Source organism: Equus asinus, chromosome 13 (assembly GCF_041296235.1).
Source record: "Equus asinus isolate D_3611 breed Donkey chromosome 13, EquAss-T2T_v2, whole genome shotgun sequence".
Classification (NCBI taxonomy): domain Eukaryota; kingdom Metazoa; phylum Chordata; class Mammalia; order Perissodactyla; family Equidae; genus Equus; species Equus asinus.
In genome coordinates this window covers 11,543,152-11,560,384 of record NC_091802.1, presented here as the reverse complement: position 1 = coordinate 11,560,384, position 17,233 = coordinate 11,543,152, and the positions used below count along the sequence as shown (strand labels likewise).

General features: G+C 48.5%; 1 protein-coding gene across 12 annotated transcripts in view; it reads left to right on the top strand.

Annotated features, from left to right (window-relative positions):
- DNAH2 (dynein axonemal heavy chain 2) overlaps positions 1 to 17,233 on the top strand; it is a 106,103-nt gene that overhangs the window by 34,419 nt on the left and 54,451 nt on the right. For 11 of the 12 annotated variants that reach the window (XR_011493579.1, XR_011493576.1, XR_011493577.1 and 8 more), the window contains 20 exons: positions 3,262 to 3,408; positions 4,206 to 4,362; positions 4,605 to 4,844; positions 5,133 to 5,321; positions 5,520 to 5,667; positions 6,440 to 6,632; positions 8,100 to 8,300; positions 8,386 to 8,542; positions 8,903 to 9,077; positions 9,514 to 9,677; positions 10,770 to 10,931; positions 11,035 to 11,138; positions 12,154 to 12,310; positions 12,461 to 12,543; positions 12,650 to 12,830; positions 13,209 to 13,347; positions 15,487 to 15,704; positions 15,966 to 16,067; positions 16,407 to 16,532; positions 17,108 to 17,218. Coding sequence is in view for 6 of the 12 variants with exons in the window: in XM_014861563.3 (XP_014717049.3) it covers positions 3,262 to 3,408; positions 4,206 to 4,362; positions 4,605 to 4,844; positions 5,133 to 5,321; positions 5,520 to 5,667; positions 6,440 to 6,632; positions 8,100 to 8,300; positions 8,386 to 8,542; positions 8,903 to 9,077; positions 9,514 to 9,677; positions 10,770 to 10,931; positions 11,035 to 11,138; positions 12,154 to 12,310; positions 12,461 to 12,543; positions 12,650 to 12,830; positions 13,209 to 13,347; positions 15,487 to 15,704; positions 15,966 to 16,067; positions 16,407 to 16,532; positions 17,108 to 17,218 (3,154 nt within the window). In the remaining 6 variants the exon portion in view is untranslated. The remainder of the gene's footprint in view (positions 1 to 3,261; positions 3,409 to 4,205; positions 4,363 to 4,604; positions 4,845 to 5,132; positions 5,322 to 5,519; positions 5,668 to 6,439; positions 6,633 to 8,099; positions 8,301 to 8,385; positions 8,543 to 8,902; positions 9,078 to 9,513; positions 9,678 to 10,769; positions 10,932 to 11,034; positions 11,139 to 12,153; positions 12,311 to 12,460; positions 12,544 to 12,649; positions 12,831 to 13,208; positions 13,348 to 15,486; positions 15,705 to 15,965; positions 16,068 to 16,406; positions 16,533 to 17,107; positions 17,219 to 17,233) is intronic. The other variant, XM_070482381.1, reaches the window with a different exon arrangement.

Below are 17,233 nucleotides of genomic sequence, written 5' to 3'. Positions count from 1 at the left end.
CACGGTGCACTCTTTAGCTCAATGTCTGTTGCCCTTTATCATCACACTTGAGCTACACCTGCCCTGGAGAGATCGGAATTTTGGACTTCGCTTTTGACTATAAAACCCAAAGGAGTCGGTAGTTGGTTGGTTGTTGGAAAGTGAGGCTGAGGGAGCACTTGGGGCTCTGGTTTAGGCGGTGGGGTGCAGCTGTTCCCTGAGACGGGCGCTCCAAGGGTGCAGAGCGGACGATGAGTTGTTTCCGGACATAGTGAGTTTGAGGGCCTGTGGGACAACCCAAGGAGAGAGGCTAGGAGAACGCTGGGCGTGCACGTCTAGTGCTCGGGTAGCCATGTAGATCTGGGAGTCGTCAGCTTATGGAAGGCAGCTGAAGCCAGGGCAGTGATGAGATTCCCAGGGAGCGTGTTGGATGTGAAGAGCCGTGGGGAGCCGGCATTTCCGGGAGCTGCAGGGGAGGCGGACTCTTGGCTGCGTCTCCAGCTCCCAGGTGAACGCAATTTCCCAGGGACGTGCAGAGAGCCCAGGGAGGATAAGGCCTGAGGCGGTTCAGCCACCAGACGTCCTGGGCGAACTTGAGGAGAGCAGTTTCAGAGGTGAAGAGGGGGCAGCTCTACGGGGATGGAGGAACGGGAAGACAGGAAATGAAGGGAATTTGCGAGGACGATTCTAAAGAAGGGAGGCTGTGAGGGGGAGCAGGGCCTGGTATCTGTAGCAGGATGTGGCGTCAAGGAAGGGCTGGTTTTTGTTTTTGTTTTTGTAAGATTTTAGAAACTTGGCCTTACTTAAATGTTGATGGGAAGGAACTGGTAGGTTGAGGATATAGGAGAGCCGGAGAAGATGGTATCTGAGAAAGCAGGAGGAAACCCGATCAGAACGGAGAGGTCAGGAAGAGGGTTAGACCTTAGATGGGAGGAGGCCTCTTCTGCCATAAATGGAGAAATCATAGGTGTGGAGATAAGGTACCTTGTAAGTTTCATAGCAGGAAGTGGCTGGGTCCTCATGGATGGCTCCTGCCTTTCTGGGATGGAGGCGGTGAGGCTTTCTGCAGAGAGGGGGTTGGGGGGAGACCAGGTTTGAGGAAGGAGAGGATTTGCAAACAGTCACTGTGAGAACAGGAGGGAGAACAGATTGGGGAAACCCCAGGAATGCAGCAAGGAGAGCCCGCTTGGGATGGGAGACCTTGAATGTACGGTGTGCTAATCTGTGAGGTCACCTCATCTTCTCCAGCCTCGCTCGGCTGCCTTCTCAGGGGCTCAGCAGGGAGGACACTAGATTTAGCCAAGGTTGGGGTATTGCCGGGTGGCTCAGACTAATGAATGAGGCAAGAGAGCGAGGATTGGCAAGAGAGCAGGCAAAGTGACAGACGGCAGGGTCTGTGGAGGAGGAAACGGAGATGGGAGGGAATAGGCAGAAAAAAGGACTAGGGGTCAGTGGCCTGAAGGTCCCCAGTGAGGTCAAAGAACAGGTAGATTGTGAGGACTTCAGTAGAAGTGCTGGGATGAGGGCAGGAAGGGGCTCATGGAGGGGTGTGTCTGAGTGGGGTACCTCAGAGGTGGGCAAGTTGTGAAGGTCACAAGTTCTAGTGTGTGGCAGGGGAGTAGCAGCTGGGAAGGGAAGAAGGTCACTGAGATGAGTGGCAAGGGATACTTAACATGAGGGCCACATACACAATGTTCTGGTATTTCATTTAATAAAGGAAAAAGGAGGGCTGGTGCCATGGCCAAGTGGTTAAGTTTGCACGCTCTGCTTCAGCGGCCCAGGGTTTCACCAGTCCGAATCCTGGATGTGGACGTGGCACCGCTCATCAAGCCATGCTGAGGTGGCGTCCCACATGCCACAGCTAGAAGGACCCACAACGAAAAAAATATACAACTATGTACCAGGGGTCTTTGGGGAGAAAAAGAAAAAATAAAATCTTTAAAAAAATAAAGAAGATTGGCAACAGTTGTTAGCTCAGGTGTCAATCTTTAAAAAAAAATAAAGGAAAAAGGAACAAGTGAAATTAATTTTAATATTCAACCCAATATTCCCAAATATTATCATTCCAACATATAATCAATAAAAAAAGTTATTAATGGGGAGTTTTCTGTCCTTTTTTTCGTACAAAATCCCCACTGCCTTCCATCTTTGTGTCTTTTTCTCTGCTTTCTGAGAGATTTCTGTCAACTTTAATCTTTCTTTTGGTTTTAAATTTTCTGCTCTCAGTTTTGACTTCCAGGAGCTCTTTCAGCGCTCTCTGGTATAGCATCCTGTTTTTGTTTCACGGATGCTCTTTTGTTTCTGTTCTCTCTCTGGGGATGTGAGCGGCAGTCGTGTTTGTTTTTCTGGTTTGGGGCAGGCAGTCTTCCTTCCTTCCTCACGGCCTCTGTCCCCTCTTGCTCCCTTCGAGTTGTTTTTTTCTGTTTGTTTTCCCTCCCACCTTTTGTGCTGGGAAGGACCGAGAGCAGAATTTTGTGGTCCTTGGTTGTCTAGACCTATTTAAGGGAAGGAGCTGGAAAGCTGCTTGGAAGCTTTGCCAGGCAGGTAGTGGCTTCTCAACTGTGAGGTCCGCTGCAGGCTTATCCGGGTGGGCTGTTCTCAGGGGGCTTCTGAGGTCATCATCCTTGGGACTTTCCCTCTTGGGCTGGTCAGAGGCCACAGAAAAAAAACTTTCAACTTCCTTCTTGAGAGTGTAGGTCCAGCTGCCAGAGGGCTGGTTTTTGGGTGGGAAAAGAAGGAAAAGAACATTCTGGGTGCACATGGTCTCTTGATGCCCCTTGTGTCAAGAATATTACTCTCTCCCTCAGCTGGGCCTGGGGTCCCCAGTCCAAAGACACCCTGGTTGTCTCTGTACTGCCTTCTCCAGACGAGAAGCCTTCAGTCGGATGCTGGGGTGAGGAGGGGCCTTGCTTACCTGTGCAGAGGAGGGAGGGGCCATGGGGAGAGCTGCTTCCTAAACTTCCTAAGTTGGCCTTTCTGTTCTAGTCCCACCTGCACCCCTTTCCTGAGATACTTGAAGCCACTGGCCCCTGGGCCTTCAGAGAGCTCCTTATCTGTCTCCATCACCAGCTGAGGATTCCTATTTTGCTCCTTATACATCTGCTTTTCAGCTTCCAAAATTTTTCTATTGTGTCCTTGTATTTGGGGGCTTATGCCTTAAACAGAAACCCCCTTTACTGTTGTTAGTGATTTGGGGAGCCCCGCACCCCTTGGTCCATTGTTGGTTCTAGTTTATGCCCTTGAGCAGCCTCCTCAGCTATTTTGCTTTTCTTTCTCCCCAAGGTCCCTGCTGATTCTCTTTGTGGAGATTGAGTACTGGGAGCGGCTGCTGTTTGAGATACCCCATTATGTGGTGAATGTAGCTGAACGAGCTGAGGACCTGCGCATCCTTCGTGAAAATCTGCTACTTGTTGCTCGAGACTACAATCGGTGGGGCTCCGGTCTGCCTTGCAGCCCTCCTGTCTGCTATTCATGCCTCCTCTCTGTCTGCTCTGTCCCATGATGTTATCCGTTTCCTACAGTCTCTGTCCTTTAGATTTAGTCCATCTCAAAAAAAATAGTTTCCCATACTCTTATGGCCCGACGGTGATTCCTGCCGCTTGCAGTTTTGTCTTCTGCCTTAGGGTAGAGAGCAAAAACAACCAGCTCCCCTCCCACCCCACAGGGCACCCGGACCATGTATATCTGTTGTAGGCCTGGGTCACGTCTCCAGGAATGAAACTGGGTGGCATCAGGATTATGGGCATGGAATAACATCAGAGTCATTGAACCAAGGCCAGGCTGGTACCCCTTCTCTTAACTCCCTTGGTACTCCTTTCTGGAGTTAGGCTTTGCTCTGGGTTGAGGACCTTTCTCAGCCCAGTTAAAGTCCAAGGGGTGGAACCAGCAATCTTGTTTGGGTGTGTAATACTGCACTATCCCATATGGTGCCACGAGGTACATGTGGCTCTTTCTATTTTAATTAATTAATTGAAGTTAAATAAATTTTAGAAATTCATTGCTTATTTGCACGGGCCGCATTTCAAATGCCCCACAGCCACATGTGGCTAGTGGCTACCATATTGGACAGCACAAATTGTATGACATTTCCATTGTCGCAGAAAGTTTAGTTGGAAAGCACTAGTCTAGAATCGTGAACTTTCAGATTTCTCCACCAAGTGTCCTGGTGTGGAGGAGAGGTCTGCCGAGCTTGTCCCCACCGGCCACCAGTCTTCTCTCATACACAGGATTATTGCCATGCTGTCCCCAGATGAGCAGGCCCTGTTCAAAGAACGAATCCGATTCCTGGATAAGAAGATCCACCCTGGACTCAAGAAACTGCACTGGGCCTTGAAGGGGGCCAGCGCCTTCTTCATCACAGAGTGCCGCATCCATGCCAGCAAGGTGGGCCGTGGTCACTAACCCTAAAGGTCTGCAAGGCTGAGTGAAAACCTGGTGCATGGGTAATGAATACTTCAGTCCTGGGTAGTGGTGGAGAGACCAGGAGTTGTGTGAAAGTATGCTTGAGGAAGGACTTTTTTTTTTATCAGCAACTCTAGCTAGAGGACAAATGGGAGGCTAGAACTAGGCCCAGAGGGTCTCTTCCCAAGCTGAAACAACCCTCCATGGGTGGGGCCTGACTCCAGGTGCAGGCGATTGTGAATGAATTCAAGGCGTCCACTCTGACCATTGGTTGGCGAGCCCAGGAGATATCAGAGACGCTGCTGGTACGCATTAGTGGCAAACGGGTGTACAGGGACCTGGAATTTGAGGAGGACCAAAGAGAGCACCGAGCAGCTGTGCAGCAGAAATTGATGAGCCTGCACCAGGATGTGGTGGTCATTATGACCAACTCCTATGAAGTCTTCAAGAATGATGGCCCTGAGGTAGGGGTCCTGTGAGCAGGGCTTTGTGGTTGGGCAGTCCGCCGTCCCCTGGTCCCATCAGACCATTCTCTTGGTCTTTCCCGTCTTCCCCCGGTGTGTGCTTCCCAAACATCCTGCTTTTGTCTTGGATTCACCCAACCTTCAGTTTATCAAATCTTTTTCCTTCAGGACTCAGCGTCCTGCCTTTCTATTGAGCCAGCTTGTTGCCTATCGCATTGGCTGGTTCTCATTTCCCAGGACCTGCCCTATCTTCCCTGAGGGGTTCTTTTCCCCATCTCTTCCCACCAGATTCAGCAGCAGTGGCTGCTGTACACGATTCGGTTGGACCACATGATGGAGGATGCCTTGCGCCTGAATGTGAAGTGGTCACTGCTGGAACTGTCCAAGGCCATCAACGGGGATGGAAAGACCACCCCAAATCCACTCTTCCGAGTCCTTGTCATTTTGCAGAATGACATGCAGGGAGGTGTGGCACAGGTGGGGACCACTTTGCCCCCAACACCCCAAAACTATCATACTTTACTTGCGAATTTCCCTCAATCCTTAAACTTGGCCCTTGGCCTTGACTCTATCCTATGGCCTCCAGGCCTGGTTCTGAGGTGTTCAGCCTTACCAGTCCTGAGGCTTGACTCCTCCATGGCCTGTGCTAAGGCCCTCACCTCTGTGTTCCCACAGGTGGAATTCTCACCCACTCTGCAGACTTTGGCAAATGTGGTTAATGATATTGGCAACTGCCTCTTCTCCACCATCTCTGTCTTCCGCCACCTCCCTGAAATTCTCATCAAGTGCAAGTTTCATCGTGACCCCATCCATACAATTGTGGGTGAGTGGGCAATGGGGAGGGCATCAGGTGCAGAGGTATCAGAGGCTTAGGAATGGGTGGAGCTAGGGGGAGAGACCAGTGCTGTTCCCAGACCTACTGGGCCGGTCATCTCCATGACTGGTGGGAAACCCAAGTCAGGGGGCCAGATTGGGGAAGGGAGTAAGGGCAGGAATGCGAGTCGAGATGAGGTGACTAATGCTCAAGGGATTTGGGATTTGGGGTGGGAGATTAGGAAGGACAACTCTGGGACTGGGGCTGGGATATAAGATGCCTAGACCAAAAGATGAGATGTTCAAATCCTGCGGATTGGAGTCATGCTTTTACTTTCCACCTCCTCCTTTATTTTCTAATGCTCTTGTTTTTGTTTTTTTTTTTAAAGATTCAGAATTTTATTTTATTTTATTTTATTTAATTAATTAATTTTTAAAGATTTTATTTTTCCTTTTTCTCACCAAAGCCCCTCAGTACATAGTTGTGAATCTTTAGTTGTGGGTCCTTCTAGTTGTGTCATGTGGGATGCCGCCTCAATGTGGCCTGAGCGCGGTGCCATGTCAGCGCCCAGGATTGGAACCAGCGAAACCATGGGCTGCCGAAGCAGAGCGCATGAACTTAACCACTCGGCCACGGGGCCGGCCCCTAATGCTCTTGTTTGAGCCGTCTCTCTCTTTGGGGAGGTGGTGTTGGAGTGGGGGGTCTGGGGCAGTGGCCAGGGGCAAGGCTGCAGTCTGGGTTGGGATGGAAGTTAGTGAGAAGCATTTTGCTGGGTCTTAAGAGCGAGATGAGGACATCAAGAAGATCCAGGCGCAGATCAGCAGCGGGATGACCAACAATGCAAGCCTGCTACAGAACTACCTCAAGACCTGGGATATGTACCGTGAGATCTGGGAGATCAACAAGGACTCTTTTATTCGCCGCTATCAGCGCCTCAACCCCCCTGTTTCTTCTTTCGATGCAGACATTGCGCGGTAAGGAGTGAAGGTGGATGTGAAAGTCTGTCTCTAAGAGGAATAGAATCGCAGGAGGAGGTCCAGGCGTAGAGACTTGGGAAGGAGGGTTGGGGGTAGGGGGTGGTGCAGAAAATGTGCGTCCTTAACTATAGGAAAAGAACAGGACCTAGGGCATTGAGCCTTTGTTTCTCAAGGGGTAGAGATCAGATAAGAGCTGGACAAGATTTAGGGAAAAAGCAGTTTTGGTGGGGAGTACGGCAAGGCTCTGATAGGAAAGAAGAAAGGCTAGGGATCTGGAAGATGAGAAAAGTGAACACTTTCATCGTAAGAAAGCAGATTGGAATTAAACTGAAGAAGATTCTTAAATTCTGATCTGAACTCGCATCTGTTTGTCCTCCATTCATTCATTCATTCAATAAACACCATCGTCCTGTGGGTCAGGAGGAATAACAAAAAGAGATGAGCAAGTTTTTCCCTCTCGAGGGCTAGAATGTAACGGGCGAGATCAAAGTATTGCTGGAAGAGCAGTGGCCGTGGCGTCTTGAGAAGGGCTGAAGTCCCAGTTCCACCGCTGACTAGCTGCCTAACCTTAGGCAAGTGACTTGTATTCTCTGGGCCTCAGTTTTCTGAGAAAGAGATGCTATACTACCTCCCTTGTAAGGCTGTGAGATTACTAAATACGTGTGGAAGTCAATTCTGAAGCACCGTGCTAACGCATCTTATTATCACACCAGCTTCGGTGGGAGAAGTGCCATGGTTAGGGTGTTCAAGGGTCCGGGGCAGCTCGGTGGAAGGAGAGGATTTCCAGCCAGGGACATTAGGAAAAGGAGGACCTGAATGAAGGGAGTGACTTTCGGACTGGGCTTTACGGCATGGGTAGGATTTCAACAGGCCGAGGTGGGCAGTGGGAGGGCCTTCCAGCTAGAGAAAATAGCATAAGGCGTAAAGATGGGAACACATGAGCACATTCACCAAATAGTGAGTACTGTGGTCTAGAACACAGGTGCAGGAAAGGAAGTAGGGAAAGGGGTTACATACAGCAGACAATTCTCTCAGCAACCTCGTGAAGTCGGTTCTATTATCATCACGATGTTGCAGGTGAGGAAATTGAGGCACAGAACAGTTAATAACCTGCCTGAGGTCACAGAGCTAGTGCACAGGTCTGGATGGTAGGAAATGAGAAGCTGAGCTAGCGTCAGGGCAGTGCAGCACAGTGTGAGCTCAACCCAGATCTATGTGACTCTAAAGCCTTGAATGCCAGACCAAGGAGTCTGACTGCTATCTTGTAGGCAGTGGTCGGGAAAATGACATGATGATGGCTATATGCCTGGGGTGGATTGAAATGGGAGGCACCTGGGGGAAGAAGGATACTTGGAGCTGTGCACAGGTCTGGATGGTAGGAAATGAGAAGCTGAGCTAGCGTCAGGGCAGTGGGCACGTCTGCAAGGAAAAAAACCATCCTAGCGGGGATGTGGGCCCTTTCAGCTACACGGAGGTTGCTAATAACGTGCAGAAGGAGGAGACGGTCCTCAACATCCAGTTCGTGCTGCTGGACTGCTCGCACCTCAAGTTCTCGCTGGTGCAGCATTGCAATGAGTGGCAGAACAAGTTCACGACCCTGCTCAAGGAGATGGCAGCCAAGCGCCTCCTGGAGCTGCACACCTACCTGAAGGAGAACTCGGAGAAGTATGGGCTTGGGCACCTGGCTCAGGTATGGGGAGGGCAGGTGCTGTCCTTTCCGCTTACCAGCACTCTCTTTGCCTGCCTTCAGAATCAGCCGCCCTCCCCAGACGCTGGAGGAACTGGGCGTCAGTTTGCAACTCATGGACACCCTGCAGCATGAGTTGCCCAACCTGGAGACCCAGATCCCTCCCATACACGAGCAATTTGCCATTCTTGAGAAGTACGAGGTGCCAGTTCAGGACAGTGTGAGTTCCAGCGGTGTTTGGTCTGCCCAGTCTGGGCCTGGTTCCAGCAGCAGATTGTGGGGAAGCTGACACCCCATGTTGTAGACCCTTAGGCTATTGGGAGGGAGAACTGAGAAGTGAGGGCGGAGAAGGCACAAGATTCAAAAGCCTCGGGAGCCAAAGTGAACTCACATGATATTTCGAGTCAGCTTATGGATTACTTTTAGGTCAGCAACTCAGGGCTTGATTTCTTTGGGTCTCGTTGGGTGTAGAACTTGGCCGCAGACTCTGGTCCGGAGGATCAGGAGAGTCCTTAAAAGCATTGGTGAGAAGGACAGACCTCCTGCTCGTGGGTCATCCTCCTCTCTTTGATGTCCCCAGGTACTGGAGTTGCTGGACAGTCTCAATGGGGAGTGGGTCATTTTCCAACAAACTCTGTTGGACAGCGAGCAAATGCTGAAGAAACACAAGGAGAAATTCAAGACAGGCCTTATTCACTCAGCCGATGACTTCAAGAAGAAAGCACATAATCTTCTGGAAGAATTTGAAGCCAAAGGTTTCCCTTTCTCAACCTCGCCCCCTTCTTTACCTTTGTTTTGACCCAGTCTTTCAAAGCCTAAGTCCCCAGGAGGTGTGTGCAGGGTGAGCGGAGGAGGGACGGTGCTGGGGAAGGAAAGAGCTGTAGCGCTTTCTCAGTGACATACCTGTTGGTGCTGATTTTGGGTTGGAACGCAGCAGCCCAGCTCACATTTCCAGTTTTCTTATACTGACTTCCCATGTCCCTGTTTCTGATTCTTGAGCACATTTCGCAGTTTCTGCTAAGATTAACCATCATTCTTTCAATGCATTCCCTCTTATTTCCCGTCCCTTCCCTCTCTCGTGTGAAGGGAGAAGTGAGATTTACCCACAGAGAGGTAGGAGAGCCGTGATGGTCCTTTCAGGGGACCATGGCCTCGAATGGGAATCTGAGCTGCTTCTTGGATTTCCCACAGGCCCCTTCACCAGTAACGTGGGACACCAGGCCGCTCTAGAGCAGATTGCACAGGTGCGGGCCATGCTGAATGCCATGCGAGAAGAAGAGAACACTCTCCGCTCCAACTTGGGCATCTTCAAGATCGAGCAGCCAGTCTCCAAGGACCTGCAGAACCTGGAGAAGGTGGTGTGCTGAGCGACGCCCTCGTGGTAACCAAGGATAGGGGCAGGGGATGGGAGAATGGGTCCCAAGGGCCTGGAAAAACAGCTGGGACCAGGAAAATGGGTGCACAAGGATCTTTTTAAAAAAATTGAGGTAAAATTCAGGTAACAAAATAACTATTTTAAGGTGAACAATTCAGTGGCATTTAGTACATCCACGATGTTGTGTAACCATCATCTCTAGTTCCAAAACATTTTTATCACCCCAAAAAGAAACCCTATACCCATTAGCAGTCATTCTCCATCCCCTCTGCCCCCAGCCCCTGTCAACCACTAATCTATTTTCTGTGTATATGGATCTGCCTATTCTGAACATTTCATATAAATGGGAATCATACGATATGTGGCCTTTTGTGGCTGGCTTCTTTCACTTCGCATAGTGTTGTCAAGGTTCATCCATGTTGTAGCATATGTCAGTGCTTCACTCCTTTTTATGGCTGAATAATATTCCATTGCATGGATTTAGCACATTTTGTTTATCTGTTAACCGGTTGATGGACATTTGGGTTGTTCCCACCTTTTGGCTATTGTGAGTAGTGCAGCTATGAATATGCGTGTACTTGTATTTGTTTGAATCCCTGTTCCCGATTCTTGTGGGTGTGTATGTAGGAGTGGAATTGTTGGATCATATGGTAATTCTATGTTTAACTTTTGAGGAAATCAGCAAGCTATTTTCCACAGCAGCTGGACCATTTTACACTCCCACCATCAGTGAACGAGGGTTCCTATTTCTCCACATCCTTGCCAACACTTATTTTCCTTTGCTTTTTTTTCCTTTTGGTTCTAGCCATCCTATTGGGTGTGAAGTATCTCACCGTGGTTTTGATTGCATGTCCCTACTGACTAATGTCGTTGAGGATATTTTCATGTGCTTCTTAGTTGAGGAGCTCTTAAGGCAAGAGAGCGGAGAAAAAATGTGAGCTGAGCAGGCAGCTCTATTGCCTGGAGGGAAAAGCTTCTCAGAATGAGAGGAGCAAAGGACCTGAGTGTTTGTCAGGGAGGAAGAGGGCAAGAGTCGACGACTTAACGCATCTTTCTGCTCTCTGCCATGAAGGAGCTGGATGCACTCCAGCAAGTCTGGGAGATCACACGGGACTGGGAGGAGAACTGGAACCAGTGGAAGACTGGCCGGTTCCTGACCCTGCAGACGGAGGCCATGGAGACCATGGCCCATGGCTTGTTTCGTCGCCTCGTAAGACTAGCCAAAGAGTATAAGGTGTGTGGGGGAGCGGGTAGGGGGCCGAAGACAAGCTGATTAAGGAAGGGGGACCACGCAGGGAGGGTTGTCAGGCCTTCTGATGCCTCTCATTTTTGCTCAGGACCGAAACTGGGAAATTATTGAAACCACTCGTTCCAAAATAGAACAGTTCAAGAGGACCATGCCTCTCATCTCGGACCTGCGAAACCCCGCCCTGAGAGAGAGGTGAGGCTGCTCCTCCCCTCCTGGAGGTCACCCTCGGACCTCTGCCGTCACCTGGTTCTTTCAGTTCTCCCCTCCACAGCTTTCATAGCTCCCTCTGCCCCTCTGTCCACAAACACACGCCTTGAAGAAGCCTTCACAAGAGCTGTCACCATCCTCTGTTTCTCGCACTGTCCTGGGTTTCCAGCCTTCTCTGCCTCCTTCCCCCGTGTCCCCCCTCACTTTATGTTGTCTGTCATGGCAAAGCTTTGTGTCTTCTGTCATACAAAAGCTTTTATTTTGATGACGCCAAAAGTATAACTTTATTGCTTTATGGGTTTTGTTTTCTGCCTTGTTTAAGAATACCTCCCCTACCCCGGAGTTATAAATGCATTCTCTCTGTACTTTCTTCTAATACTTTATAATTTTGTTTTTCAAGTTTAACTCTTTTAACGCATCTGGAATTTAATTACATGTTGAAGAGGACTTTGAAACCATTGAGGATAGAATAAACTATTTTATAAATGGTGTTTTAATAATTATCTATCCATCCATTTAGGAGGAAATAATTTTACTTCTTTTGCATTGGCTCCAGTATAATGTTTCTGGCAATGCCTCACCTTTAAGTATTATGTGATTAAGAATAATCTAACCACTTTATTTGCTTAAGCTATTTAACCTCTCTAAGCCTGTTCCTTCACCTATAAATGGAATCACAATAATTCCTCATTTATAGAGTGGTTGTGAGAATTAAATGAGATATTTTATGTAAAGCACTTAGCCCAGCACATAATCTATAGTAAACCTGAAATAATCCATCTTAACTCACTCTCCAAGAAAGCCAGCTCAATCTCTATATTCTCCAAAGTGCCTAAGACTGTAGGTTAGAGCCTGTCTAGTAAATACGTGTTGAATCGTGAATTAGTAAATACTTGGAATCATCATGCCCCAGTGGGAGAAAGCCTGGGAGTGACGCTGATACTTTCCAGCAGGCCCTGGTATCTGGCCTCCTGATCTGACCTTCTGTCGCTGGCTGCAGGCACTGGGATCAGGTCAGGAATGAGATCCAACGGGAGTTTGATCAGGAATCTGAAAGCTTCACCTTGGAGCAGATTGTGCAACTTGGGATGGATCAGCATGTGGAGAAAATTGGGGAGATCTCTGCCTCAGCAACCAAAGAGCTGGCCATAGAGTTGGTATGACAGAATCCTTTCCCATACTGCCCCATTTCCTACACCTCCTGCAGCAAAGGTTTCCAGCTTTTCATCATCTCATGGCCCCTCCCAGCTCCTGTTTCCCTTGGAGACTGAACAGCTGATTGCTCTGTCCCCGATTTCTTTCCATAGGCATTACAGAACATTGCCAAGACCTGGGATGTGATTCAACTGGATATAGTACCCTACAAGGATAAGGGCCATCACCGACTCAGGTAAAGAGGGTCTAGAAGAGGGGAGGGCTGTGCGACCTGGGCTGTGGAGTGGGACAGGGGCTTCACAGATGAAGATGGACCATGATTTTGACACCTTCTACCCCAGAGGTACAGAAGAAGTATTCCAGGCACTGGAAGATAACCAGGTGGCTCTGTCTACCATGAAGGCATCTCGTTTTGTCAAGGCCTTTGAGAAGGATGTGGACCACTGGGAACGCTGCCTCTCCCTCATTTTGGAAGTTATTGAGATGATGCTCACAGTGCAGCGTCAGTGGATGTACCTAGAGGTCAGGATTCACTGCCTGAGCTCTTCCTACATCCTGTTTTTACTCCTTTATTTCAGTAGGACCTAGATATTTGCCCTGTTGTCAGCCTCATTTTCTCACCTTTCTAAAGCCATTCTTCATCTAGGACCCAAGCATCTGACAATTATTACCTCTCCTATTCAGTTTCCTCCCTGAAAAGACTTTGTTCTTCTTCCATTTTCTTCTTGGACCCAGGTGCCTGGCCTCCCAACCCCAACTTTCCTTCTAGAACTTGGGCATCTTGCCCTTTGATTCTAATGCTCCTTATCTTCTACTCACCTGTCATTATTGATCTAGGAATAGGGGCAGAGTGTGGAGAGTATGAGAAACAGCCTCTCACTCCAGTTCTTGGCCTTTCAGAATATCTTCCTGGGGGAGGACATCCGTAAGCAGCTGCCCAATGAATCCACTTTATTTGACCAGGTCAACAGCAACTGGAAATCCATCATGGACCGGATGAACAAGGACAGCAATGCTCTCCGGAGCACCCATTATCCAGGTTGGAGCTCCATGGCCTCCTGCCCTGACGCAGCCTCAGTTGGTGCTATGTATATGTGAGGTCATGGCCACGTGCTTCATTTACTGAAAGACTGACTATTGTACCTGGCTTTCATACCATCACCTCTTCCAAGCATTAAATAATAGTTCAGTAGTAAATTAAATTCAACAAATATTTGAGCGCAGTGGTTAAGAGAATGGGATATGGAATCAGACAGACTTGAATTTAAAATCTGACTCATGTCGTCCTGACTGTGTACTCTGGGGCAGCCTGCTTCCTTCATACTACTGTTTCCTCACCTGTAGTAGGGGCGTTAATGATAGCTAGTTCTCAGGGCTTTTGTAAGGATTATAAGGGAGTATTTAACACTCAGTACAGTGGCTGGCATAAATTTAGTGCTCACTTAGTAGCACTGTGCCTCAAGAAGGCCTCACGGAGGACTCGTTCTTCTGTAGCTGGTTCATTCAATAAGATAATGCAGGCAAATGAGATAATGCAAAGAAAGCACTTTTCACATTAAGTGGCACAGAGTAAACCCTTGGTTCTATTAGCTATCGTTATTATTACCTTGATTTTAATTGGTTTATCAGATTAACTAGTTTTTACTGTAGACATTTTGGTGAGCACGGGGGTGGGGTGGGACGGGGAGTGATGTACACATAGTGAGTCCTGCTTGCTTGTGGCAGCTTGGGGAGAAGAATCGGGAGGTCAGGTTTGGCGATGGGCACCTATAGCGTGTGTCCTGAGGAGACGGGTCCTGGCAGCGGGTACGGAGGACTTCTTTATTTTGCCTAGGGCACATCTAATGATTCTTTATTTTCCCAAGAACTCTGAGTATACACATCAAAAAAACATAATTTTAATTATTCTGGTAAAATGTAAGTATTAGGTTATGCAAAGTTGAGTGACAATATGCATTTTTTAGAAATAATATTTGAGGGCTGGCCCCGTGGCCGAGTGGTTAAGTCTGTGCGCTCCGCTGCAGGTGGCACAGTGTTTCGTTGGTTCGAATCCTGGGCACGGACATGGCACTGCTCATCAAACCATGCTGAGGCAGCGTCCCACATGCTACAACTAGAAGGACCCACAACGAAGAATATACAACTATGTACTGGGGGGCTTTGGGGAGAAAAAGGAAAAAATAAAATCTTTAAAAAAAAAAAAGAAATAATATTTGAGACAATTGACAAAACTACATTTTGTGACAATTTATAAGCAAAGCCGGAAAAAAAAGCTATCCCTTTGTTGAACACACAGAACAAAGCCATCTTGTCCACTGCTACTGTGTCTCCCTGTGGTCTCCAGGGGCCACACAGGAGTCACTCAGAGGCTCTGACAGCCCGTAGACTCTGAACTTGCAGGCCTGAGGGTCACCTCAGAGTCCAGACTCCAGGACACCTGTACTTTCTTCAGAAAGTAGAAACTGGGAAGACAAGGGCATAAACCAGTCAAAACCTAAGGCTTGGAGGAAACTAAGATTATCAAGAACCTACAAATGTGGACACATTTTATTTAATATCTCGATTTGTTCTTTGAGGTGGATCTTATGACCATTTTACAAAGAGGGGAAAGCTCACCCAGGTTAATTGACATGCTAATAAGTGAAAGAGCTATAATGTGAACGGCCGTCTTCTGCCTCTCAGTCTAGTGCTCTTTTTGCTGTATCACCAGGGACACTGGCAGCCCCAGTGGTTGCAGCAGACCTCTTTCATCGTGTGCCTGTGATAGTAGTTAAATCTAATGATTTAACCTGTTGGATTCTGCATGTGCAGAACAATCTCTAATTTTCAGAAGCTCTTGGGATGACTGGCAGAGCCCCAAGATCTTCAGTGGAATGGGACTTTCCAAAGACTGATGGGAAATGTAGTTACATTAATGGAATCATATATGATGTATAACTAATGCATAATGTATAACATATGTAATATCATATAATGAATACTTAATAATGAATTAATGAAGAGAATGGGATAAGCATGATAGAATGACTGGGGACACTTCTCTGCTTCCAAAAACCATTATGGCAATCTGTACCCCAACATTCAAGAACTGGCAAAATGGAGACAGTTGGAGATTCTAGATCTACTCAGGGCAATGGTAAAAGGGCCATCAAATGTCATGCATTGCTCTTCTTTCTAGGCCTCCTGGACAAATTGATAGAAATGAACACAATTCTAGAAGACATTCAGAAGTCTCTGGATATGTATTTAGAGACCAAGCGCCATATTTTCCCCCGCTTCTACTTCTTGTCCAATGATGACCTCCTGGAGATTCTGGGCCAATCCCGCAATCCAGAGGCTGTGCAGCCACACCTTAAAAAATGCTTTGACAATATCAAATTGCTGAGAATGCAGAAGGTCAATAGAGGTGGCCATGATGGGATGGAGGGCAGAGGTGGGATTGTGATGTGAGAGATTTAAGGCCTTGGAGGGGACCATGCTCTCCCACCAGAAGAGGCATATTAATGATTCTGAATTGTCTGGGATAGAACTTTTTAGAATTGGTGATATTGAGGGGAGGGCAGAGAAGCAAGAATTACCCTTGAAGGGCTCAAATACCTTCTAGGTGAATACCTGGAGTGGGCAGGCGAGGCCAGTAATAGCTTCTTGTTTCTACAGGTCGGGGGACCCAGCAGCAAATGGGAAGCTGTGGGAATGTTCTCAGGTGACGGCGAGTACATTGATTTCCTCCACTCAGTACTTTTAGAAGGGCCTGTGGAGGTGAGTTGTGGCAAGGATCCAAGAAGCAAGCTGACTCTTCTTCCTATTAGAAAGTTTGCTTGGCTCTGTGAGGAGAGAACACCTCTATGAGGGGCCATTAGTCGCTTTTTGCCCTCCCATCTGCCATTCCTGAGAACTCTAACCTCTACTCTGAATCTGGAAGTCAGACAATCTGCCCCCTCGCCTCCATTTCCTCAGGGACCCAAGCTGACTGCTGCCCCATTACTGCTTTTCTCTTGGGCCCAAAGTCCTGAAGTCCTGTTTCCTAAACACCTTCCCCCTGGGACTCTTGTCTCTGGCCCTGAGGCTGAGCCATCCTGTTCTCTCACCTCCCTCCAGTCTTGGCTTGGTGATGTGGAGCGGACCATGAAGGTGACCCTACGAGACCTTCTCCGAAACTGCCGCCTGGCCCTCAAGAAGTTTCTTAACAAGAGAGACAAATGGGTGAAGGAGTGGGCTGGCCAGGTGAGCTGGGGTCAATAGAAATGAGGGAACAAGAAAGACAGAGCTGGGGGCCGGCCCAGTGGCACACGCGGTTAAGTGCGCATGTTCTGCTTCGGCGGCCTGGGGTTCACCAGTTCAGATCCCGGGTGCGGACATGGCACCGCTTGGCATGCCATGCTGTGGTAGGTGTCCCACATATAAAGTAGAGGAAGATGGAAATGGATGTTAGCTCAGGGCCAGCCTTCCTCAGCAAAAAGAGGAGAACTGGCAGCAGATATTCAGGGCTAATCTTCCTCAAAACAAAAAAAAAAAAAAAAAGAAAGAAAGAAAGAGCTGAAGGGGAGCAGCATATGTAAAGACAGAATCTTGAGTCTCACATGCAGGTTTCTTGTCCCCTATTCTGGGCTGTGGCCCTGGAACCCTGCATGCCGGACCCCTAGCCCCTGACCTCAGGCCTGTGCCTCATCCTTCAGAGCAGACTAGACATATTGAGAGAGGAGTGTACCTGGTCCTGGAGGAAGCTGGGATTTGGGAGCTGGGCTGTGTGGGTGGCCAGAGTTCAGGGCTTTAGAATACAACCTCCACATGTGCCTCAGGTGGTGATCACTGCCAGTCAGATCCAGTGGACGGCTGATGTCACCAAGTGCCTGCTGACAGCTAAGGAGCGGGGAGACAAGAAAATCCTCAAGGTCATGAAGAAGAAGCAGGTGGGGAACTCTACA